This window comes from Amblyomma maculatum, chromosome 8 (assembly GCF_055883805.1).
Source record: "Amblyomma maculatum isolate TAMU_Amacu chromosome 8, ASM5588380v1, whole genome shotgun sequence".
Lineage (NCBI taxonomy): Eukaryota > Metazoa > Arthropoda > Arachnida > Ixodida > Ixodidae > Amblyomma > Amblyomma maculatum.
The window spans coordinates 104,666,963-104,691,273 of record NC_139351.1 but is presented as its reverse complement, the minus strand read 5'-3'; the positions used below and the strand labels follow the sequence as shown (position 1 = coordinate 104,691,273).

Genomic DNA, 24,311 nt, shown 5'->3' with positions numbered 1-24,311 from the left:
GGGCTATCTGGGCCAATCGGGATGGCACTTCAGGATACACTCCTCGATGGCAGGACGATCACCTAATGCATTCCATCCTAATTGGCCCAGATTAGCCTATTTGTAGAACTTTAAACAGCTCGCAAAACAGTTTAGACAGAGTCATGCTAAAAAAAAGTTGTGCATGCCTGCCGCATATGGCGGAACTGCACTACAGCAGCTACACATGCAGTTACTGTTGTCTTTGAAGCATCAAGCACCACTGTCAAGCAACTGCTTCTGTAATGGGTAAACAGTACTAAACCTGTGACCCATGAAAGAAACTGATCAAGTGAAAAAAGCTGACACAAGCACAATGCTAGCACCCAAGCACTTTTAATCTGCTACACAGTACTGGTCTTTAAGTACCACTGCACCACATGTGCACAAACAATGCCAAGGCAGCTCCAGAAGAAAAAGGTGTAGACCACGGCAGTAAGGGACTGGAGGACACTGCTCCAGTCCAACCCTTGTTCACTTCTAAGTGTGGCGTGGCCTTGTTGACAGCTTGCTTCATCGGAGCCCTGGTACAGGCAGTGTTTGGCTGACCAGCCAACATTCTAGGCAGGTGCTAAAACACTGAATGTGTCCCCGCACCTTCTGCTAGGTCACAGCCTGCACAGTGCAGGTGCCCTTGTGGTGCAGGTTCACCACCACAACTGTACAACCTACTCATGTAGCCACTTCACAACTTGAAACACCAAAAACATTTGGAACCCCCAACCCGCCAGCAGGCCCATGCCAGTGATTGCATTTCAAGACAGGCTGCTCGAACAGGACTACAGAGAATCAAACGGTGCAGTGAGCTTGTGAGGCCCATTCATCAAAGCCACAAGGGCCTGCCGGTCACGTTAGCTGCACTGCCTTCAGAGGCAGCACAGCTTCACGATTGCAGCCGACTGCGTACCAAGCAATTAGTCTGGGCCATGAGAAAAAGTGGCTTTGTTACAAGGCTAGAGTGTGCCACAGCATTGCAGCACTTCCAGTGGCAGTCCATGATGCTCGTAACGGGGCAGTGGCAATTGTGCCTGCACGCACTAGCATGCACATGCACTTTCTTAGTGTCATCATGCGAAATACAACCAGGAGATGAGACAGACACAATGCACGTTTACTGCAGTAACTTTCCCAATTTGTCCGTGACAATGGCTGAGAGTAAATCTGACTGACTGAAGCAGTACACTATGCAGCCGAATAGTGCAACAGGGTTCTCAAACATGCGGTCTGCACAGCTCCGTGATGTGGCCCCGCCAGCTTCAAAAATGCAAAAAAATTTCAGGCTTTGTTCCGAAAGTGTGTGTCAGCTTCAAGAGCACTTTACCACCACATTCGGTTAACCACTTCAGTCAAACCCCAAACGTACACGCTCTTTGTGGAAATAAACAGGCATTTGCCCCTTAATCTGCATACAGTTTGGACAGGCATAAACTGCCCTCAAGAGTGATGCCCTATACAAGCCAACCTCTCTTTCATCGCAGTCTGTATTTTTTTCTTTTAAGGATAAGCAAATGTGGCATCAGATGATGTACCTTTTCAGCACCTCTCTCCGAGCCAGTCTGAACTGGCACCCAGCCGGCATTTCTGTATACACTCGGCCCCTTTCTTTTTCAAGAACGTATGGCCTGGAAACGAAACATTTTGGTTTAGCTTTAGTTAAGAACTTTTAACTTGATCACTGTATGTTTTTTTTTCACCCCTGGCTCACATAAGATAGAATTTTGTAAATGCGGCGCGCACAGCTATAAGAGTTTGAGACTCCTACCTAGGGTGTGGGACATCAGTGTCACTTTTTGTTATAAGAGACTTCCAGGCATCATTAGAGCGCCAAATTTGCACACCGACACACTTGACAACATTCACTATTAGTTGCTGCACTTGCATGGTACCACTAAGAAAACCAAAGAACCCCTTCACCCCAAAATGCCCCTAATCTGCACACCATATGACTATGACCAGGCCATGGTGGTACATATGCACAAGAAATGTGGTGCAATCAAGCGGGTGGATTTAGAGGCAAGGCAGCAAGTGCCACCAAGACGCAAACTAAATGAGTGCCTGCAACGGTTAGGGTGCCGGTGGGGATGCATAGCAGCACAGAAGCCAGGCAGGAGGCCAGTGCGTGTAGGGGGAAGTGGAATGTCGCACTGAAACTCAGCATCAGGAACAAAAAGCATCAGCTTGGCAAAAAAAGTGTGGACAGCAACTGCCCATGTGTCATTCACACAGGCTGTCCTTGGTTGACTGGAGAACACATCTGTAGTTGCCAGCAGGGCAATCTGTCATCCACTCTGGTTGCAGTGCTGCTCCACTTCTGGGTTTGCAATAGCAGAGCTGCTGATGCGTGCCTTGTGTTGGATTCCAGGCGGCAGCTGGAAGCAGCAGCTTAGCACCACTACTGCAGAGGTGTATTGCCAGGTGGCAAGACACAGGTGAAGCGGCTTGGACCAAGAGCCTCAAGTCCACCAGCACTCAGATGCCGCTTGTTTACTAAGCTCTGGCGCAAGAAATCAGCCCTTCTGGTTAGCCAGTGTCTCAGTATATGACTAGCAACAGATGTACCTCACAGGCACTTGCCCCAAACGGACCCTGCATCAACAGCCTTGGCTCCAATTTTTCTGTGAAACATGTCTGTGCCATGCCACTGAGCAGAAACTACAATCACACTGGTTCACACGCATAGTTCAACAGAATTAACCCGAAAGACAGTAGTTGTCCGTTATGCAGCACATTACAGCCACTAGGGTTTCTGCAAGGCTAACGAGACAGTATATGGCAGGCTGCTTTTCACAGCTGACTTGGCATGCTGGTTCACTTGCAACGTTCACTGCTAGGCTAAATAGGGAGCTCATAGAAGAATGATACTAAGATGGCTGCCAGCAAGCCCCCAGAGACAGCATTATAGTGGGACCCACACAACCGTTTGTGACAAACTGCAAACACACAGGCTACGAGCCGAGAGGAAAAGAGACCAACACGTGCTTTCAGGCATGGTGCACAGGTTTATAGACTGAGAATGCGTGCACGCCTTTGGTGTGCGAGCTAGCAAACAACACTGAGAAAGACAGCTGCTCCGACATTCATGCGTTTGCCGAGTGATGGCCCGAAAATTAACAACTCCCAGATTGCTAACCCGCTATCGTGAAAAACTATTTTTTTACAATTAAAACAAGCATAACAACCACATACAGTATTAATAATTCGACCTGCACGTTACAAGAGAAACAGGCACAGGTCTCCTTTGATCAAATCAAAACAACGAACTTGTAGGCAGAACTGGAAAGATGACTGATAACAACCGGCATCGCGAGTACTAAGTTCGCACTCCGTTTTCTTCCAAGGAGATGAACAAAGAAAACGGGCAAGCCAACTGTACAAACAGCAAATAGGGATATATCATGCCTCCCACCATTTCCACAAAGTCATGCCAGTCGGCTAGCAAGCATGCCCTATAAGACAGTCATATGTGTTGTGCACACCACTGGCTCACATGAGAGAAGCCCTAGGAGGTGTTCTCATCAATGAGGACAGGTTTTAAAAAACGAAAACATATAAGAGTGGAGGAGACACAAGCACAGCCTTGGAGTCTCTTTGGAACGGAGATGCGCACAGCCCCTGCTCAGGGGTGCGCGTCTACTGCAGGTTGCTGGCAGGCAGGGGAATGGCGGTGGCTTCCTGTGGCTGTGTCATGTACGTGTTATGCTGGCTAGTGCTGAGGTTTGTCGTCTCGCTAAGGTTGCCCGCACCTGGCGGGGGAGGCATGGCCAAGGGCACTGAACCTGGGGCATCTATCTTGGCGCTCGCCGTTGGCTGCGTGGTCACAGGGCTCTGGCCTTCCTCACTGCTGTACTCCTCCTGAAAACAGAGATGCAATGGGAGCAAGTAGTATGTACTTGCTAAGTATGCAACCATGCTTCTGCCCACCAGCATTGCACAAGTCCACTACAAAACCAGGGCCCAAGCCCCAGTACTCGTAATGAATTGTCACATGCATTACTCATGGGAAGATTTACGTTTACTTCATTTTTTACACTATGATGAAACTGACCACTTGACATCAGAGGTCTAACACAATATCGATTAAACCATGAAGAGATGGGAAGTTTTTTGTGTGCAGGACAAATATTTTACTAGCACAATTTTTTTAGCATTTGGATTCGTTTTACATTCAAAGGGCGTGCACTAAAAGCTTTTGCTTCCTAGACATGGAGCTGAAGCTGTCTTGGCCCATAAGGTTGGACAAGACCATACTCTTACTTATCTCAATGCCCCCCGTAACAAAAGGCAAGGCTGCCAAGTATGGAAGGTGCTTGAATGAGCACACCTGACATTCTTCCCAATTGTGTGCTGCTACTACAGCTTGCTTGCCTTTCAACGCTACTCTACGCAGCAATACTGCTAGGCCTCACAGCCACCACGAACACCATCCGGTCGTTGGCACACGCAGAATTCAAAGCATACACACAGTTCAGTACACTGCAGCCAGCCTCTCACCTTGGGTGTGCTGCTAGGGTTTGCAGCTTTGCTCTGCCCTTCCTGGGCCGACAACACATGCAGGACACAAGGGCCGCAGGTCAGGAACATCATGCACCAACACGTGCAAGGGTTGGAAAGCAAAAAAAGAAAAAAGAAAAGAGGCCAGCGCTCAGAGGAAAGCAGTTAGTCCAGCTGCAAAGGCAGGAATGTGCAGTGACCACACACAGCATGCAACACATCCCGGGCTTCTCTGCCGTTTAATGGATTGGGACTTCTGTGAGCCAGTAGGTATCCATCTCACTGACGGCAGACTATACTTTCTTCCGAGACTGTCAAACGCAGCACTAATAACAAAACATTACAATTATGGCTGTGAAACACTCAGACGTTAGTACACTGCAATGCTAGTACGTATAGGGTCATTCCATGCGAAACGTCCCAGGCCCCAAAACCGACCATTCCCAATTCTCTTAAAAAAAAAATGGGGCAATTGCCGATCGTGTGAATACAGTATTGGTAAAATATTTTGGCGAAGAAAAAATTGTTTTTACGTAAGCGACTTTAGAAGTTTTCGCGAACACGCAAAAGTTGCTTGCAGTTAAATTTTTAAATCAGGTGAGAAATCAAATACAATAACAAATTCTATTTTATATTATCGCGTATATGTTGTTCCTTGATGTAACATCTTTACAGCCTCCATATAAGGCTATTCTGAGTCTCCTTCATTCAATAAAGAAGCAAAAAATTTTGCATTTTCAGTATTTTTTGGTTTGGTTTGTGGGGTTTAACGTATCATAAACTTCGTTCATGTTTCGGTCCCAATAAATTTTTACAGCATTCACCCTTTGGGAGAGTGTACGGCCTAATTTAAGTCTCAATTTAGCAAAAGTGTTGCTTTTTGCCAACTTTGGGAGTGATTTTCTAAAAACATGCTTGTTAAAGGTGAGCGCTGTAAAAATTTATCGTGACCAAAACATGAACAAAGTTTATGATAAAAAATACTGAAAACGCACAATTTTTGCTTCTTTATTGAATCAAGGAGATGCAGAATAGCCTTATATGGAGGTAGTAATGAAGTTCCATTATGGAACAACATATATGCAATAATATAAAATAGGATTTGTTATTGTATCTGCTTTCTCACCTGATTTAAAAACATTTAACTGCAAGCAACGTTTGAGCCTTCTTGAAAACTTCGAAAGTCGCTTATGTAAAAAAAACTTTTTTTCCTTCGCCAAAATATTGTTACCATTGCCATCGAGCATCTTCTCTCTGTCCTCTGTTCTGTTGTCATGGCTTGCCGCCGCGTTAAAATATTTTACCAAAACTGTATTCAAACAATCGACAATTGCCCCAATTTTTTTCAAGAGAATTGCGAATGGTCGGTTTTGGGGCCTGGGACGTTTTGCGTGGAATGACCCTATACTAAAACTAAAAACTCCAAGCAAGCACGCAGTGCTGCATTGTATGAAATGCACTGTTGACAGCGTGCGTCCATGTGTAAATGGCTCAGCATTTGGATGTTGGTACCCCAGTACACAAAAACTTAGCATGACAAGCCTCAGTGTGACAGAATTCACAACTGTGTAACAGACTGCCCAATGGTCTTATTGTTTCCTAACAAGATTTCAATTCTTCAATTTTGCACTGCAGATTGTTTTAGCAATATATTTACATGCATACCATGCATATGATTTACAGCTGTACAGCAAAAAGAACGACAGGGCGACCCCAGTGTTTTGAAATATTTTAGTAGGCACTACCATTACCATAGTGAGAGACCGGAAAGCGTGGCGTGGTATGGTCCATAGGGTCATGAAGAGTCTGACATGACTGAACGACTGAACTGAACTGAACTGAACCATTACATTCAATAGGGTTTCTCTCCAAAGCAAATTACGCCTTACATGGTAAATCATAGCCTAGCACTGTGCATCTTCATTTTATTCGCTGATGACTGCTTACTGTACATAGAAATGAAAGGCATGGATGATGTGCTTGTTCTGGAATAAATCCTAGAAAAATCAATGAATAGTGTATAAAATGGCATACGAGGCATATGTTACTGATTTTAATTAATGCTGCCTGCACGACACTTACCAAAAAAAAAAAATCCATATAGGAGCAGTTATTATCTAAATGATATATTATTAAATCACGTTTCAGAATAGTATAAATACTAAGGTGTTGACTTGATTACACTGCATCCAGAGCTGTGAAAAACTTTGGACCTTTTGAGTCAAAATGCCAAATCGTTTCAGTTACCAACGAAAGAATTATGTACAACACCACTCTTATGTTAATTCTTGAATATGCGCAATTCAGAACCCCCCCAGCAGTATGGGACAAGCCAAATTAGAAAGTGTTCAGAATTAGGCTGCTCGGTTATTGTCAAGGATTTATAGCAGAGGTAGTTCTGCCGAGACTTTGAAAGAAAGACAGCAAAGGCAGCACTTAGAAATCTGTTAGCATCTTAGTATAGCTCTGACCGCGTAGATCGCAGCGACAAAATATGGGAAACTGCCTCAAAGACTGATGTATTTCGATCATCTTTTTTTCCACAAAACAATATGCGAATGGAAGAAATTTCCTTCGGGCACTGCTTGTATTATGTCTAGTGATGTTTCCTTTTCTATGTTACACAGACCATTGCAGTTCTGTGGCACCGAGAATTTTTTTCTTCTCTTTACAATATTACGAGACGTTAAAAACCAACACACAGCTGTTATAAGTGCATAACTGTGGCCTAAGAGGGGCTGGCCATTTTCACTCTCGATCTCGCCAAATTGCTTAGCAGGCTGAAGGCCCCGTTTCATATAATTTCAGTGTATAAGGTGTTTTATAGTGTGTTGGCTTAAACAGCTACTCCTCTTTCATCCAATGCTTGAGTGCTGACAGGCTTTTAATCATACACTGACGAAGCTGGCAGCGCACAGGCGTGCTGAGCAGGCCATCAGTGCTCTTGTCAAGGGTGCACTGGGTGATGGCGCTTTGCCAAGCTTGCCGAGTGAGCCACCACCACAGGAGCTCTTTCCAAAAATTAAATGCGCCTTGATGTTATCAGCATGCAGAATCCGTGCACTGCCAAGTACTGCAGACTGGACCAACAATGGCATGAAACTGAAGAACATATATGTTTTGTAAACAAATTTTTAATGACAAAAGTGTAGGGAGGGTTTATAATATGAGAGAGTGCATTACATGAAGAAATACGGCATTTACCATTACAAAAGGAAATGAAAAAAAAAAAAAAAGTATAAACCAAACAAGAAATTAAATTTAGGCCAAAGACAGCATTTTCATAAAAGGGGAAGTACATGTTAATGAAACTTCCTAGAAGTGCCATTTAGTTCAAGCAGGCACTATGGAGTGCGTTCTACGCAGATGGTGACAGTCACCAGCTATGGTCTTAAATTTAAGAAGGCTTTGTACATTACATACTACAACCTACAAGATGCCTCTACTCTACCACACAGAGCAAAGCTGCACATACACACATACACAAATGTAAGCCCACATAGCTGCCAACAGAAGTAGGGGAGATTCCATTAAGCACATGCATGCAAATGTGTGCGTGTAGCATACGCTTACTGGCTCAGCTATGACGATGGGTGAAAGGGGCATCGGCAGCGTGAGAAATACGATATCCAAGAAGCTGATGATGGTTAGTCAACCTGTTACCTGGCAGCGGCACTGAGGGCATTACTGCACAGTGTCAAATTGCAGCTTGGCCCACCAAGAAGGCTTCAAAAGGCCCTCTCATCCGTTGTGAAGAAAAACACATACACATTTTAGTATTCAGAACACAAAGTATGCACAGTTTGTGGAAGCACACTATTGCCTTTCATTAAAAGTGCTCTTTAAATGACTCTTCCCAAAGACAAAATTTTCCTAAAGGACAAAATTGCATTTACCAATAACACAATGTCTTTATAAGATCAGTTTCCAAGCCCCTAATGCCTTTGTGCTATAAGCAGTAGGATGCTGCATTTAGATTACATGGTCTGGGTATTTTTCACCCCAAACTTCCACACCAACCATGCGCAAAACTCGACAGAGGAAGCGGACGATGACCTTCACTTCCATCCAGCACAATAACTGAAGAACTGATCTGAAAGTATAATAGCCCGAAACCTCCATGCAATTCACTCACTTCACTCACAGTGCATCACATCCTTTAAAAAAATGACCTACCACAGCAGGATGCTGCAGTTGTCCAGAGGAGCCAACACCACCGTGCAAAAGAAATGGTTAGTGCGAAACTCGAGCTGCTGGGAGCACTTGTCTCATCTTCTGGCAACTCTATCACCCTTCTCAGGGAAGGAAGCAGAGTGACATTTACAACGCAAACAGCCTGATCCAACTGCCTTCCCCTCTTCAGGGATGACTCAACTCACGTGCAAATTGGCGTAGTCGCCGGCCTCCTCGGGGGGCTTGGGCCGACACTTGCCGCAGCAGAAGTTGCAGCAGCAGCAGAAGCAGCAGCATAGGTAGCAGCCGGTTATAAGCCCGCAAAACACGAACAGTGCCTGCAAAAACAGACACCAACAGGTTTGTTCATGACATGGGCATTGCCAATAGATGCCAGCACTCCAGCACACCTCCCTGACACTGGCAATGAGATTCTCTTTTAGACGTAGCTGGCCCTAGCACCACCACTTTTCCGCGATGCAAGATACTAGTGACCACTTGGTACCATATTAAAGAAACTACCCAGCCAGCTTCACAACCTAGGTCGGAAAACAGCAATGCACCTTGAGCAATGTGCGGTGTTCTCTAGAACAAAGGTCTAATGTTTTTATTCAACTATCATGAGGGCATTAACAAAGAAACAATGAGATTCTTCTAACAGAAGGTAGCACTAAAAAAAAAAATTTCATTGAAGGGGGCAACTATGCCCCATGCCTTAGCTGCATGTAACCTTTTTAGGGGTCACAAGCTGTCGTGCACATATTGAAATGCCAGACCAGAAATTACTGAAAGCACAATTATTGAAAGTTGAGGAAATATGTACTACAGCTACACGATTAAGCCTACCTGCTTTGTAAATTGGAAAATAAAAAGTGTTAGGGGAGGCGGGATTATGGCATGGCCAATAAAGGTGACACAAACAAAATATCAGGGATGCGATGATGTGGCAGCAATTTTATGTTTTTCCCCAGGTGTTCCCATAGCATACAATCATAGACCTACATTCGTATGAGTACAGTATTTGTGTGCACCGATTTAATGTCCATGATTCCTCCCGATATGTGCTACACGAAACTTTTTTTAAATGTCTGCCACAAGGAACAAATTAAAATGCATGCCATTAGTTCCTGTTGCTGACATCAAGAATTAAAGGCATTGCTCTCCTTTATATAAGACTGGAGTAATAGTGTTTCAAGGCGACCATTTGAAGAAAAAAAAGAGAAGCCTCATATTTTATTTCCTGGGTAATATTTTAACACCCTTGTTGAAACTGCAAAGCACATTCCGCTCCTTATAAGAGTCCAGGCGAGAAAAACTTGGAAATAAAATATGGTGAGACGAAACCACACAGAAAACTTGCAAAAGGCAGAGTGTTTTGGTATCAAACCACTCCTGTAGCAAAGGAAGTGCCTCACTGCAAAAGCAAGTACTTTGGACAGCACTAGACAACTAATCTGCACCCTGTACCACTGGGGGGTCCAAAGGTTTCACTAATCGCAGATAAGATCAATGACTATGCATACATGTCGGTTTGTGCCTCCCATTTCAGTTGTATTCATCTCGGGTCTAGCAGCCTCTTTTTTGGTGCCTTGCTGTTTGTGGTACGTACTGGAAGTTAAAGCTTCAAAAATCTGTGTGTTACACTGCTGATAATTTAAGGTGTACTATGTTGATTATGGCACGCGCGTCTCATTTTTGACATTTCCAACACACCTATCAATGCTACAATCCCTCCACTTCTACTCCGCCATTTTTCAGAATGAAAATTTTTTTTAACATAGTGGCACACACACGCATCTCCGACCAATAGCAAGCACCGAGTCTGCTACATGATACAAAATGTGCAATGGCTAGCCTGTGTCTAGTTTTTGTTTGGGGCATTTTTGTTGTCTTACACACGCTTTGGCAGGAAAGAAAAAAAAACAGCTGGCGAGCAGCATTCAAAGAAAGGCAGAACTGACCACAACGCCTGCTTTTCAAATATGCATGCATGTATATTTGTGCCTGTGCTGAGTCACATTTTATTCACCAACATTTTAAAGAAAGGTAGATTCTCAGCTGTCAAACCTCACCTGCAAATAAAAAGGTAATTCGAGAATCTTATTACAGTTAAACCCGGTTATAATGAACCGCGTGATTTAACACGATATGTTCAATATATGAAGTAGTTCACTCTAACCAAACCCCTCTATTACGAACTTAAGCATCAAATTTGTTATGGATCATTTCAACTGCACCTAACAAATTTATCTTAAGCTCGTCATTCACCTACAATTTCACCCACAGGCACTCAATGATGCGCTTCCGGTAGCCTTGCTTCAATGCCCGTATGATTCCTTGATTAAGGGGCTGTATAACTGCTGTGGAGTTCGGTTATAAGGAGCAGAGCTCGAGGTTTTTGAGCGAGATGCCAGAATGGTGCAGTTGTCGAGGAGGAGGCAAATCTTGCATCCGCTTATTCAAAGTTCCTCATCCCAATCCCGCAGCCAAGCCTCAAATAACATCCTGGTCATCCTGGCCTTGGAATTCGACTTGTATGTCACTGGGAGCGATGTGAACCCTCGCAGGCACATTGGAGACTTGAACTTGCCTATGACAAGCAGGCGCAACTTTGCGGACCTGTACATGTTCATTGTGAGAAGAACAGTGACTCGGGCCTTATTCATTTTGCCTCCATGGCACTTCTCACTTTTGAGCACCTATGTCCTACTGGGCAGCAGCTGCCAAAATAAAAGCAGACTCATCGGTATTAAAAATGTTGCATGGCTTGTACCTCTCCTTCACACCACGCCATATGTCCTGCACACACATCTCAGCGCTTCCTGCATCCACGGCGTGGCTCTCACTTGCTACCACTTTTCCGGTGATAGAGTAGCGGTTGTTAAATCTTTGGAGCCAACCATTTCCAGCCCTACCCCTCGACATCAAGGATGCAGGGGAAATATTTTGCCTTCTGTTGCATCATGGGGCCAAAGACTTGTAGATTTCATGCGCAGATGTCCAAAAACCACTCGTATAGGGCTTTTTCCACTTTGTCGTAAGCCGGCTTGCGGAGGCGACGGCCATCCGCTTTTGAGCGGTCCCATGCACCGTCTCTGATGGCGAATTTGTTTTTCATGATGATGCTCAATGTGCTCCTTGGAATTTTGAAATGCACTGCACTTTTTTTCGCCACGCTCGACACAGCGAATTATCTCAAGCTTGTCGCAAAGCGGCAGAGCTTGCCGCTGCTCCATCGTCACCTTGCAGAAACGTCAACGCAGCTATGGCCGAAGTCGTATGGGCAGTACATCAGCACACTAGAGCGCACGTTAAGTCCCAAACACAAAGAAAGCGTGGACGACGCAGGCGACGCAGCGCGGAAAATTTTGTCTTCTCCTTCTCCCGTCATCCGAGGCGTGATAGGTCCGGAGCTGTTTGCACATACTTGATCACGTAGTAGGCAGCTGCCGAATAGGAATGCTGCAGAGCAAAGCTGGCAGAAGGTGTATTTAAAGCCAGTCCCACTCATGCCTTACAGGCCCCGTACATTACCTTTCATTTCTCCGATAGTCGCAACAACAAAGTTTCATGGAAGCACTGGCAGATAGTGCCGCAGCCCAGAGGCTACCCGGAGCCGGCCCTAAAGCGCAATGGTGAGCGTTTGGTGATCAATCGTGTGTGCTCAGAGTTCGCTATATCCAATGTTTAGTTCGTTATAAAAAATACATTTTACATAGATAATGTCAGAAGAGCTTAGAGTGTTCTCTATATGGCATAACTTGCTTTATCCGGGTTTGTTATATTCAGGTTCAACTGTATGATAAAACAGAATTATTTTTTGCCTAATTTTTTTTCACCATCACTCACTTGCACAAACATTAATTAGAAAAATAAACTGTTTTCTTCCATTAAAAATTAAGACTAAAAGGAGCTTGTGGGATTCGGGCTTGCTGCGGCTGCCCTTTGCGCGGCCGCCGCCCGCTTCCCAGTTGTTCTCCTCGTTCCCTTTCTCCCGCCTGAGGCGGCGGAGAGAGGCTCGGACGACTTGTCACTGTCGTTCGGGCCACAGCTCCGCCCTGGCGTCCCAGTGGCTGTTCCCATTGGCGACTTTTGGCGGGAACACGGCACCGCTTCGACAGCCGCGCTCGCGCGACTGTCCGAGCGGAGCCCAGAGGGAGAGACTCCTCCGAGACATCGCAAGGTGCGTACGTTACTGTTCTTGTCTGCCGGCCTTTGTCCGCGCAGACCAGTGTGTACTCGAGTTCGTCTGCTCCGGGTCTTACCTGAGAGCGAAGCTCGAGCCTGTCGATCGTGATCCAACGATCCGCGACAGGCGTACCTTGCGGTGGTTGCCCACACTCTCTCAAAGGAACCCTTTGGTCACTGCGAGAGAGATCACAGCACGCCCTTGCGTGCTTGCGGCGCGCACTCCGTGTCACTTGTGCGCGCAGGGGAGCCTTGCTCCTCGCGCGCTCCCTTGACACGGTGACTGTGTATGTGTGTGTGTGCGTTTGTAAATATGCGTATGTGCGTTTGTAAATATGTGTGTGTGTGCGTGTGTGTGTGTGCCGCTGGAGGATGGCGTTTCAATAAACGTCTCCTTTGTGAACTTGGAGGTTTGTGTCCCTGCAGCGCAGTGCTCTCCTCCCTGTGGAGGTTGAGTGCGCGCTGCAGTGTTTCAGTGCGCGCGCGGTGACGGCTGATCGGGGCTTCGGCTCGCGCGACGCTCGAACCCGCGGTGGTTGGTGGCCTATGTCCACGTTGAAACCACAACTGGCGCCCAACGTGAATTGTCCCTGGCTCCATGAGTCGTTGGACAGCACATCGGCCGAGCCGATCGCCTTGACGATCAAGCTCATGCGCCATGCCTGCCGCCCTCTGCGCGGCACTCGGCAAAGGCACTGAAACACGAACATGGTTCTTCGGACCACCCGGCGGTGGGACCGTTGACCATATGCCTCCGCTGTTTCAGCTTTACGCCGTTGCGGAAGCAATGTGCGCGACGCCGCCACTGCCGGCATCTCCGCACAACAGCACCCGTACCCCGCTTGCAGTCATTTCTGTTCGGGGAACGGCGAGGCGTCGGCCGGGCTCCCTCTGGAAACCGCACCGACAGCGCACTCAGTTGGCTGATGCGGCTCCGCGAGCTTGCGAGCCGGCTGGCGCGCCATTCTCTCTTGGTACAGCATTTCGACTTTTCGGTGCAGTATCTACAGGGGAGAACGAACGTGGTAGCTGACGCGCTATCCCGTGCCCCACTCGCCCGCGGCGGCGTCTTTACGGACGGCGGGCGAAGGGGGCGAAACAGCGGACGAGCCGCAGAGCGGCACGGAGGGGACGCCCGCAGACGGGTTCCCCATTCCGCTATCCGGGTAAGCAGCGCTTCGCAAAGCAGGCGAGGGTGAAAGCTCTTTGTGAGCACATCTGAAACGCCGATGCCAGCGGAAGTTTTGCTGCGAACCTGCGGGGGGACGAAACCAGGCTCTCCTTTGGGATGTCTGGGATCGTTTTCAGCCACGAAGAGCTACGACGGTCCAGCAAAATGACCCGTTTTGTCGCGATGTCAGCGACGGTCTCTGGGAGACGAAGCGCCGTTACGCTGCTTGTATTGCAGCGGGCGCAGCGCCGGTACGCTACTTGTATTGAGCGGGCGCAGGGGGGCACGAGCCAGCGTGTGTCGCGGCGTGCCCCGGGGATTCATATTTGCTGGGCCATGACGGGCTCGCGCTGAAATACATAGCCACGGATGATGAGTCCATGAACCATTTGAAGTGGCTATTCCCCAATGTCTGAGCGGCGCTCTGTTGCGTTTCTCTCATGACAAACCATTGGTTGGTCATCTGAGTGGCTCCAAGGTTTCAAGAAACTGAGTCAATCGGTGACTGCAGCCCGGCATGAAGCGCGACATTTTCCGCTGTTGCCGTTCCTGCCATGTCTGTCAAATGGATAAGTCAAGGGGTGGCAAGCCACCGGGCATGACGACACCCACTGACAGTGTGCGTCCATGGCAGATGGCCACCTGCGATTTCATGGGGCATTTCCTCAGTAACAAGCAGGGGCACATTGCTGGAGAATCCCCCTATGGGGAATGCCAGCCGTGCCTACATTGCAGACCTGAAGGCCTATGCGTAACGGTCTGACAAGCTTGCGCTGGTGCCCATTGTCTCCACAAGCAAGCGCCGAGGCACACCCGATGCGGTGGAACGCAGCCGTGCCCCGCACCGGTACAAGGTGAGGCGACGTTCACCTATGTGACTGATGCCGGACGGCGGGCCTTTTCCGCAACCGAAGGCATACCGCTTCACCGAGCGAGCTTGCTCGTTCAACCCTACCCGGAAGCAAGGTTGGTCTCTACCTTTTCTAGCTCGCTCAGTTCCAGCCTTTGTATTTTATTTTGTTTTTGTGTCTCTTTTCCCATTTTTCGCTTTCTTCTGTTTCCGTTCATGCTTCTTATCTTGTAAATATTGTACAGTGAGTGCCTTATTTTGTACAGCGTGTCTTCACTCATCTTTCTCCTTGAAATTGCGAGGGTTGCTCATTAGGCAGGCCCGACGCGCGGCTTTTCCGGTGTGTGTGGAGATGAAGTTGGGGCCGTTTGGGGACGGGGAACATGGACGATGCCCCTTTCACCCAAGGCCGCCGCGGTTGCGAAGGTGCTCGGCACAGGTTCGTCGCTGAAGGTCGGCATCACCCTTTGTTTGGTGTGTGAGTGGCTGTGCGTGTGCGTGCCTGGGCGTGGAGGCGACGACGTCACGCCATGTGTGTTTGCCGGCGTGTGCGGAGCGCGGTGGAAAGGAAGCCCCGCGCGGTCTTCCGTGCGCCTTGGATCGCCACGGAGTCACGGACTTTCCACACCCGGGGCCCCTTCCGCGTGTTCGCTGTCCCTGCACCTAACCTGTACCACCACCGACCGAGATCGTTTGCAGCCAAGGATGAACGTTGGCCACCCAGAAGTCAACGAGCGGTGAGTCACCGCAGGCTCCCTGAGCTGCACCGACGAACTTTGGAACTTCTGCACATAGTTGTGTTTGTACATAGTTGTGTTTGTACATAGTTATTCTGTACATAGTGGTGTTCTGTATATGATTGTGTTCTGTACATAGCCGTTGTTACTTAGCCTCCGGAACTTTGTACATTATTCTTCATGTCATCTTGTTCATTTTTTTTTGTGCGCCTTGTCTTTCTTGAGTGTCTGTCTTTTCGAGATCTTTCTTGCTGGAACTGAAGTGTAGTTGACTTGTTGCGTGAGGATAGCATTCTTTTCCTCATGCTGGGGACCTGCCGCGTGCTTTCACTGATGGGTAGGAGGGCAATTAAGGAGAGGAGGATGTGGGATTCGGGCTTGCTGCGGCTGCCCTTTGCGCGGCCGCCGCCCGCTTCCCAGTTGTTCTCCTCGTTCCCTTTCTCCCGCCTGAGGCGGCGGAGAGAGGCTCGGACGACTTGTCACTGTCGTTCGGGCCACAGCTCCGCCCTGGCGTCCCAGTGGCTGTTCCCATTGGCGACTTTTGGCGGGAACACGGCACCGCTTCGACAGCCGCGCTCGCGGAGCCCAGAGGGAGAGACTCCTCCGAGACATCGCAAGGTGCGTACGCTACTGTTCTTGTCTGCCGGCCTTTGTCCGCGCAGACCAGTGTGTACTCGAGTTCGTCTGCTCCGGGTCGTACCTGAGAGCGAAGCTCGAGCCTGTCGATCGTGATCCAACGATCCGCGACAGGCGTACCTTGCGGTGGTTGCCCACACTCTCTCAAAGGAACCCTTTGGTCACTGCGAGAGAGATCACAGCACGCCCTTGCGTGCTTGCGGCGCGCACTCCGTGTCACTTGTGCGCGCAGGGGAGCCTTGCTCCTCGCGCGCTCCCTTGACACGGTGACTGTGTATGTGTGTGTATGTGCGTTTGTAAATATGCGTATGTGTGTTTGTAAATATGTGTGTGTGCGTGTGTGTGTGTGCCGCTGGAGGATGGCGTTTCAATAAACGTCTCCTTTGTGAACTTGGAGGTTTGTGTCCCTGCAGCGCAGTGCTCTCCTCCCTGTGGAGGTTGAGTGCGTGCAGCGGTGTTTCAGTGCGCGCGCGGTGACGGCTGATCGGGGCTTCGGCTCGCGCGACGCTCGAACCCGCGGTGGTTGGTGGCTATGTCCAAGTAGAAACCACAAGCTCTAGTGGCACTGCAAGTAAAGCCAATGCCATATCTCTGTGACTGTTTTGCTTTATTTGCAATCTGCTATTGGGAAATGCCCCATGTAAACTGCTGCTACAAAAAGTAACTGCACTAGTAAATATCGTGCCTCACTAAGCCTAAAAGCAAAAACAAGAAAACAACTTCCTATACTATTCCTTCAGTCATGATTTCAGGCCCTGTCACAGGCACACTGACGGAAGGAATAATAGGTATGATGATGGCCCATCTCGGTGGCTCAGAGGTTAGGGCAGATTTCAAGGACGCCAATTCAATCCCAGCCATGGTAGCAGTTTTACAATGGCAACGGAAAACCAAGGTACCTGTGCATTGGGTGATGTCAATGCACATTAAAGAACACTAAATACAGAATCCTAGATGGTAAAAATTTACGGAGCCCTCCACTAAGGCGCGCTTCATAGCCCGGGTCACTTTGGGACGCTAAACCCCATAAACCAAACCAAACGAATTCAGTAGGCTAATGCCACGTCCACTTTACGTGCTTTCATCCGTATTTTTTGGTCTGGCATCCGCCAGGAACTACAACTACCAATGCCAGTGTAGAGTGTTTACTACCACTACTACTGGCATTGCCAGTATTGCAGAGGCAGTCAACAGGCTATGCTTTGGTGCCGGCAGTTTTAGTCTGGCTGGTAGACAACCCCATATTTCATCATCCCTCCACAAGAGCACAGAGTGCGCCTACCTTGCACCAGCCACTGGTGAGCACAAAGTAGGTGTTGACGTTTTCCTCGCCAAACTGCTCTGCCACGTACAGACCCAGGGAGCCATAGTTGTCATAGATGTTGCGCTTGGTTAGGTCCGTGAGAATAGAGTGCGCCCTGTTGATCTCCTTGAACTGCGCACACAACCATACAACACACTGCAGCAACTCCATTCACGCCAACGTCACAGGCCATGCTACCACTCTAGTCATCGTGCGTGCACACTGGGTTTACAGCAGCTCTGCAGTTGATTCTAACGAAAACGCTACAAAAGCACTTGCACTTCTTCCTCCACTTGTCAAATTTTGCCCTTGCCTTTTCCCTGTCTGGTAAACTTTCTTACAAGACGCGCTAGTCGACCAAAGAGACGTCAATTTCAACATGTTCTAGTGATGCAAGCTTCTGTAAACTACAAATGAAAGCTCAAAGAGCCGTCTCACAAAAGGCTGCTCGAAAGATGGCCAGAAAAGTGTTCTTGACTCTGCAATAGATGCTGGAGATGATTAGAGGCGAGCAGCACTAACAAAACTGTCAACAGGTAGTTAAATCTTCACTAACAAATACCCGCCTGCAATAGATGCTGGAGATGATTAGAGGAGAGCAGCACTAACAAAACTGTCAACAGGTAGTTAAATCTTCACTGACAAATAACCGCCTGCAGAACACGATCGTACCGCACACTCTTAAGGCATTCCTTAAAATCTAAAACGATAGAGTAACATGGCAATCGAGGAGCAGATGCAAAATGACAACTTCCCTGCTTTGTCTGCACAGCTGTGAAAACCGTTAGAGTAGTAGCACCCCAGATTTCATATACTCGCTGAGAGGAGTGATTGACATGGCTAGGCAGAAAATAAATGACACCAAAGCAGCAAGCACACACTAACAATGCACACATCTTGCAAATAGCATATGATGGCCTGTGGCTAAAGCCACATGTGCCATGTCAGACCCCTGCTTGTTCTTGCTCCTTTGCCAACGTCCCTACTTGCCGATATCCTTCAACTCTATTGCAAAGCAAAACAGCCAAGGCATCAGGCAACAAAATTTACAAAGCACAGTTTTGGACACGAAGAGGAGAGAGGGGAGGGACAGTTCCCGTAGCTTGCACACCAGCAAGAGAACATGCTTCTCAGCAGAAATGATGCCCACACTTCTCGTATGCACTGAGAACCACTACAGTAAGCATTTTAGCATGGCAAATGAGCCTACTGGTGAATGTGTTTAATGTGCAGAATGAATGCTTTTGAGCATCCATCTAAAGTATAACTCCTCGAAACAGAGCCAGCAATTTATGTTTATCTTTGAAACTATTTTTGCAATTCGCAGGCCAATTCGTCAGAGCATAATGGTGGTTATTGGAACTAATTTACTACAAAGTATATCACTATGGTTACGCCAAAGTGAGCAAAAGGCCACCAGAGGCTGCGTTTTCTGCAGCTATGACAGCTACAACATTGCAAACACATTTTCGATAGCTGCGAATAGTCTACCTGTGTTGCTGCGCGAGCCCCTCGTCATTATTCGTTGCTAATGAAGCTAGCTCAAGAATTCTTGCAGTGGAGTAATGGACGACTGAATGCCTATTGCTTGTCTGCATTACTTAATCGCAGCAATCACTCTTCCTGGTTCCCTTACTGGCTCTAGATCCTCTGCTCCAGAATAGTACAAGAAGAACTACCAAGACCCAGAAAATAATTCAGCCCAATGCTCTAGCTTGCAGAAGATAGGAGGGGGGCTGCTACAGTTACACATATCAAAAGAAAGGTTTTCCAGGCCTCTTCCTTTAAGTTGAAGTAAGAACACTGACCATGTTCACCACCTTTTTTGCGACACTACAAGTATTTAAAGCATGTGGCTTAAGGGCAACACACTACAGTCTTAATCCTAAAGCAGCAAGGTCCTAAGTAGGTGCACAAACATCTTGAGAATTTTTTTTTTCCCAGCTTACAATATAATGGCCACTAAACCAATCAGCAGCAACTAATGAGCCAGAGATGAAATTTGACATATACCAGAGGTAACAGTTTGAAGCCCGACTTATATATCAGTCCTCCAGTCAGCTACTCTGAACAAAATGAATATGTACTACTGCAAATGCTTCTGCACAATGCCCCAATCATTCATATTCTGTCCATAGTTACAGCGCAGCAGACAGGGCAAGAGATAAGGGTGCAACACAGTGCTGCTTGAAATATTTATCAGCAATCCAGCCAGTATAAATACCCTACTGGCATAAAAGAGACATGGTACAATTGATGCATAGGAAACAACGACCTTTAAAACACAGCTGGCATGTGTCAACATTTGCATTTGTGATAGGGCTCTTTCAGCTCTATCTGTGCTTTGATGATATCTCTTGCAAACTGTTTCTGCCTATCACAATACAACCCTGATAAAGTAGCTTCCGATGATTGTCATCACCACTCTTATCTTTCTTGTAGTCCCTGCAGTACTTAGGCTTTTTTTTTTTTTGCCCACACTTGCATGTCTATCAAACAGAGAAAAGGCATTAAAAGGCATTAAAAAAGGTCTGCACAAGTCTACAAGGTTGTATGCTGGTTATGATGACAACGCAAGTAAGGCATTTGCAAGCTGATGTGATCCTCAGAGCATGGGCAATGCTACTACACCCTATAAATCACTGCCAGCAAGTCAGTGTTGCCACATGGCAAAAAGTACATGAGCAAGCTTGCAAACTTTACTGCGTAACCAACCGCCAGCGGCGAAACTTTCCTTTACAAAATGCGCTCCAAGCTTGACGCACCTTCCATCTGAAGCATTCTCTGATAATGGCCCATTTTAACACCAGTTTCTACATAGCTAAGACTTTTCACTTGGAGGACCTTCTAAGGTTTGTCGTCAATGAACAGATATGTACTACATTACCTTATGTTTGCACGTTTCTGCTGCACACACACTGCAGTTGTGTTTACATAACAAGGAATAAGAGTGAATAAGTTGTCCGACATGTACAGTCTGTCAAAAATATATGGCTCAAGGGTTTCGCTTCTAAGCCCTGCAACACAGCGCCTGGCAACAATACTGGAATATGAATGTAAGCAACAGCAGAATGAGGACGAGCTTTGTCATTTATAAGATTTTGAACAGCAGTGTTGTGATAAGAGCCCAGTTACGGGGCAAAGAAGGAAAACCCCTGGTCCATATACTTTTGACAAAGACTGTACCTTTCATTGAGACAATGCATAAGCCTTGGATGTGGTTTTCTTCGACTGTACAAACTCGTATGTGCAATATGGAAGTTCCCATATCCTTGACCCAATGCAAATATATAATTCATAACACATTTTGTACTTGAAAACTTACATATACAAAACAATTAGCAAAAAATTGTGGGAGGCACTCAAGCTTCGCCTTTAAGGAGCAATAATGGTTATTGACGTTCTGAATACAAAATGATCAGTAAGCTCACGTGTTGCTCATGTGCTGGGTGAAAAAGCAACGCACCTGGAATGAAAGTACTGTACCGGATAACAAGAGCCATACTTCTCGAATGACTGAAATCATGTGCCAAGCATGACAGATCAGTGGTTACTCACTTTATCTGCTGCTTCTGGGTTGTCTGGATTCTTGTCAGGGTGATATTTGAGGGCTAACTGCAAGGAGAAAGATGGTCGGGAACAAATAAACCCAATTTTTTTCTAACCAATCTATTTTATTAATACCAACAAGGTCTGTGTCAAATCTGTCGGTAGCCTAAATGCTGTACTCTCAGGGCGATTTCGGCAAATATTTATTCCAGCTCCAAACTGTTCAGACGGTATATAGTTCTGAGGGTTTCTCTCTGGTCACCCGTAATCATGCAGCGAGGAATGCTCTGCTTAAAACGCGGTATATCGCGAGTCATTGCAGCTAGCTCACTACGAACGCGCCTTTATCAAACCGTCAAGACAGGTAGACAGATAGTACACACATGCCTTATCTGAAATGATTCAACCTGTCAGAGTAAACAGATTCGCGTTTCGTTGCGACAAAGAGAAGTGGCTTACCCGCCGATATGTCCTCTTGATATCGTCCGGCGTTGATGTTTTCGGCAGACCCAAAATTTCGTACAGGGAGTCTCCAGACGTGCTGTAGTCAACAAACACAAACCGCGTTTAATAACAGCATCGGCGCGCAAGTAATCCACGACAAACACAGAAAGGCTAGATAAACACCACATCGTTAGCGTGGTGTTGAATGCTGTCGCACTTTCACAATAAATTGAACGCAATAACCCCAAATCGACTGTTGCGGTGAACGGACACCAGCCGGGAGAACCGCACAGGGCCACCGCCGGGACCCCCGCCCCTCTGCAAACGACGTAGCAGCCACCGCCGTCTCAAGCGGATAGCATAAGCGCCGCTAGACACCCGAGGCCGCCGTGCCGGTAAAAAGAAAATAACCGAGGAACAGAATGTCGGGCGTAGGTCGTGGTCCGCTCCAGATGCCTGATGCAGTTAGGCTTATAACGAAGCAGCAGGGCCGAAACAGTTCTACTCACGATAGCTTTCGGCCGGGGTAGTCCATGTCGTAGAGTCCCAGTGAAGTCCCGGAGACGACGAGCGTGGAACGGCCGTGCCGCAGTACCTCAGTGTCGCTATCGCACAAGGCACTTTGCTCTGCTCATCGCCGACTGGGTTCCTACTTCCATATGACAGCCACAAGCTACCTCCGGCAGCTGCCTGACGCCTACCCGTCCGAATCTAACCAGTCACTACGCTACGGCTGTATAAAACGATAGTATTGCGAGCGAAGCGGCGAAGTTGCACCACAGAATCGGTGAGCCAGCGAACGCTACCACCCACTTCTCTACAGTAAGCTTCTGTTTCTAAAGTTTGTCGACAGGTAACGCAATATGCTGCCAGTGACTATTATTATCATCATCGTGCGCAAAAGGACGCGGCGGTAACGTGGCGCTGCAAGCGCCTTCTCTGTAAAGATCCTGCATGATGCGCCGTCGCGCCGTTGCCTTTGTGGTGGCTATTTTGCCTTCGTAGGATGCTTCGGCAAGGTAGGCCTCGATGCGCTCGTACACACGTTACTGCGTGCAGCTGTCGAGCGTCGTCATGCAGGCCGGGCCCACAGGCAATTCAGTGGTGTGGGTAGAGTGTACTATTCATCTACAACCCCAAAAATAAGAAAAATAAAACAGACATAAAAATAAATGTCGAAAACTACCCGGTCCACAAGTAGAGGAAATTAGAATCTTATGACTGGTCCAAGCAAGAGGGAGAACACAAACACCATCAAAAAGTTAAACTGTCCAACCCAAATGCACGGGCCTGCTACTGGCACTGTATCTGAGCCACGTACCTCTGCTGCCTCATGCGAACAGAAGATAAAATACAGAAGAAAAAGACGTGCGTCGCAACAGCCGTCGTCCACCACCGAGACGGCAGTGGGTGCAATGACGGCCTACAACAGATAAAAATGCGGTGGCTGGCTAACACCCGCCGCAAGCGGCAGTCCACCACCAGTCCTACCAGTCCAAGCCCCGTAGAGCCGGGAGCAGCTACCCCCACAGTGGTTTGGGCGCCCGTCTCGGCTGCGGGAGGTGGTCAGTTCGAAACCCGCCGCCGGACACCCACCGGTAAAATTGGGTACAAGCGTCCCTTTTTTTTTTTTTCAGCACGGCCTTTGCAGGCCATGGTTGTTCGAAACTAAGCCCCCGAAGGGGCACAGCAGGGTTAGCAGAGCCTCTTTCAAACGCACACCCCTAAAAGAGCCGGGCGCCGGGCCGGGGGACGCTTGTACCCAATTTTACCGGTGGGTGTCCGGCGGCGGTTTCGAACTGACCACCTCCCGCAGCCGAGACGGGCGCCCAAACCACTGTGGGGGTAGCTGCTCCCGGCTCTACGGGGCTTGGACTGGTAGGTCACGACTGCCGCTTGCGGCGGGTGTTAGCCAGCCACCGCATTTTTATCTGTTGTAGGCCGTCATTGCACCCACTGCCGTCTCGGTGGTGGACGACGGCTGTTGCGACGCACGTCTTTTTCTTCTGTATTTTATCTTCTGTTCGCATGAGGCAGCAGAGGTACGTGGCTCAGATACAGTACCAGTAGCAGGCCCGTGCATTTGGGTTGGACAGTTCTTTTTGATGGTGTTTGTGTTCTCTCTCTTGCTTGGACCAGTCATAAGATTCTAATTTCCTCTACTTGTGGACCGGGTAGTTTTCGACATTTATTTTTATGTCTGTTTTATTTTTCTTATTTTTGGGGTTGTAGATGAATAGTTCTGACGTTTGCGGTGAACAGGATCGACCGCGCGTTCCGCAGCGTACTCGCAACCACCTTATTTGCAGCAGCCTGGAGTTCGTTCTCTATATCTGCGTCGCTATACCTTTATTTATCCAGATTTATGTCATCTAGCGTACATGCTAAATTTTAAGTCCGGTATTTGCTTTGGTTGTGGGTAGCTCCCTCACCTCGTGTCGTTCCCTTAATTGCTACCCAAGGTGACTGTGGGTGATTTGGTGTTTTGGAAGTTCATGGTGACTTAATTGTGAGGAAGTCATATAGGTTCCGATTCCAATCTCTTGGAGACCTTCGAACGCTACCTTAGGCTCGACATTGTAGAAGGCTTTGGAGGTCTAGTCCGAGAATAGTCTTTGTGTCCGAAGATTCACGTGTTAATTATGATATCGTATCTCAATCTGAGCATCACGTCCTCTGTGTTTAGTCCCGGCCTGAAGCCCACCATTTCGTGTGGCGCCAGAGGTCCTCTTGTTCTATATGTATTTGGTA

At 47.7% G+C, this 24,311-nt stretch overlaps 1 protein-coding gene across 2 annotated transcripts; it reads right to left on the bottom strand.

The window, feature by feature from the left end:
* Positions 1–335: 335 nt before the first annotated feature.
* Csp (Cysteine string protein) lies at positions 336–22,401 on the bottom strand. Of its 2 annotated transcripts, XM_084577083.1 has the most exons (7): positions 22,070–22,401; positions 21,576–21,657; positions 21,126–21,182; positions 17,547–17,699; positions 8,889–9,020; positions 4,510–4,551; positions 336–3,870 (listed from the first exon to the last, which is right to left on the bottom strand). In XM_084577083.1, exons 1-7 carry the CDS (start codon positions 22,093–22,095, stop codon positions 3,649–3,651), a joined length of 714 nt encoding a protein of 237 aa, XP_084433209.1. In that variant the 5' UTR covers positions 22,096–22,401; the 3' UTR covers positions 336–3,648. The 2 variants fall into 2 exon arrangements, with proteins under 2 accessions (XP_084433209.1, XP_084433210.1); XM_084577084.1 differs by lacking the exon at positions 4,510–4,551.
* Between the last annotated feature and the right edge of the window lie 1,910 nt (positions 22,402–24,311).

Coding starts and splice junctions, on each gene's coding strand:
- Csp (XM_084577083.1), bottom strand. CDS start 22,095: ATGGACTACCCCGGCCGAAAGCTATC. Junction 21,658..22,069: donor TACCCCGGCCGAAAGCTATC/GTGAGTAGAACT, acceptor TGTTGACTACAG/CACGTCTGGAGACTCCCTGT. Junction 4,552..8,888: donor GCGACTACGCCAATTTGCAC/GTGAGTTGAGTC, acceptor TTGTCGGCCCAG/GAAGGGCAGAGCAAAGCTGC.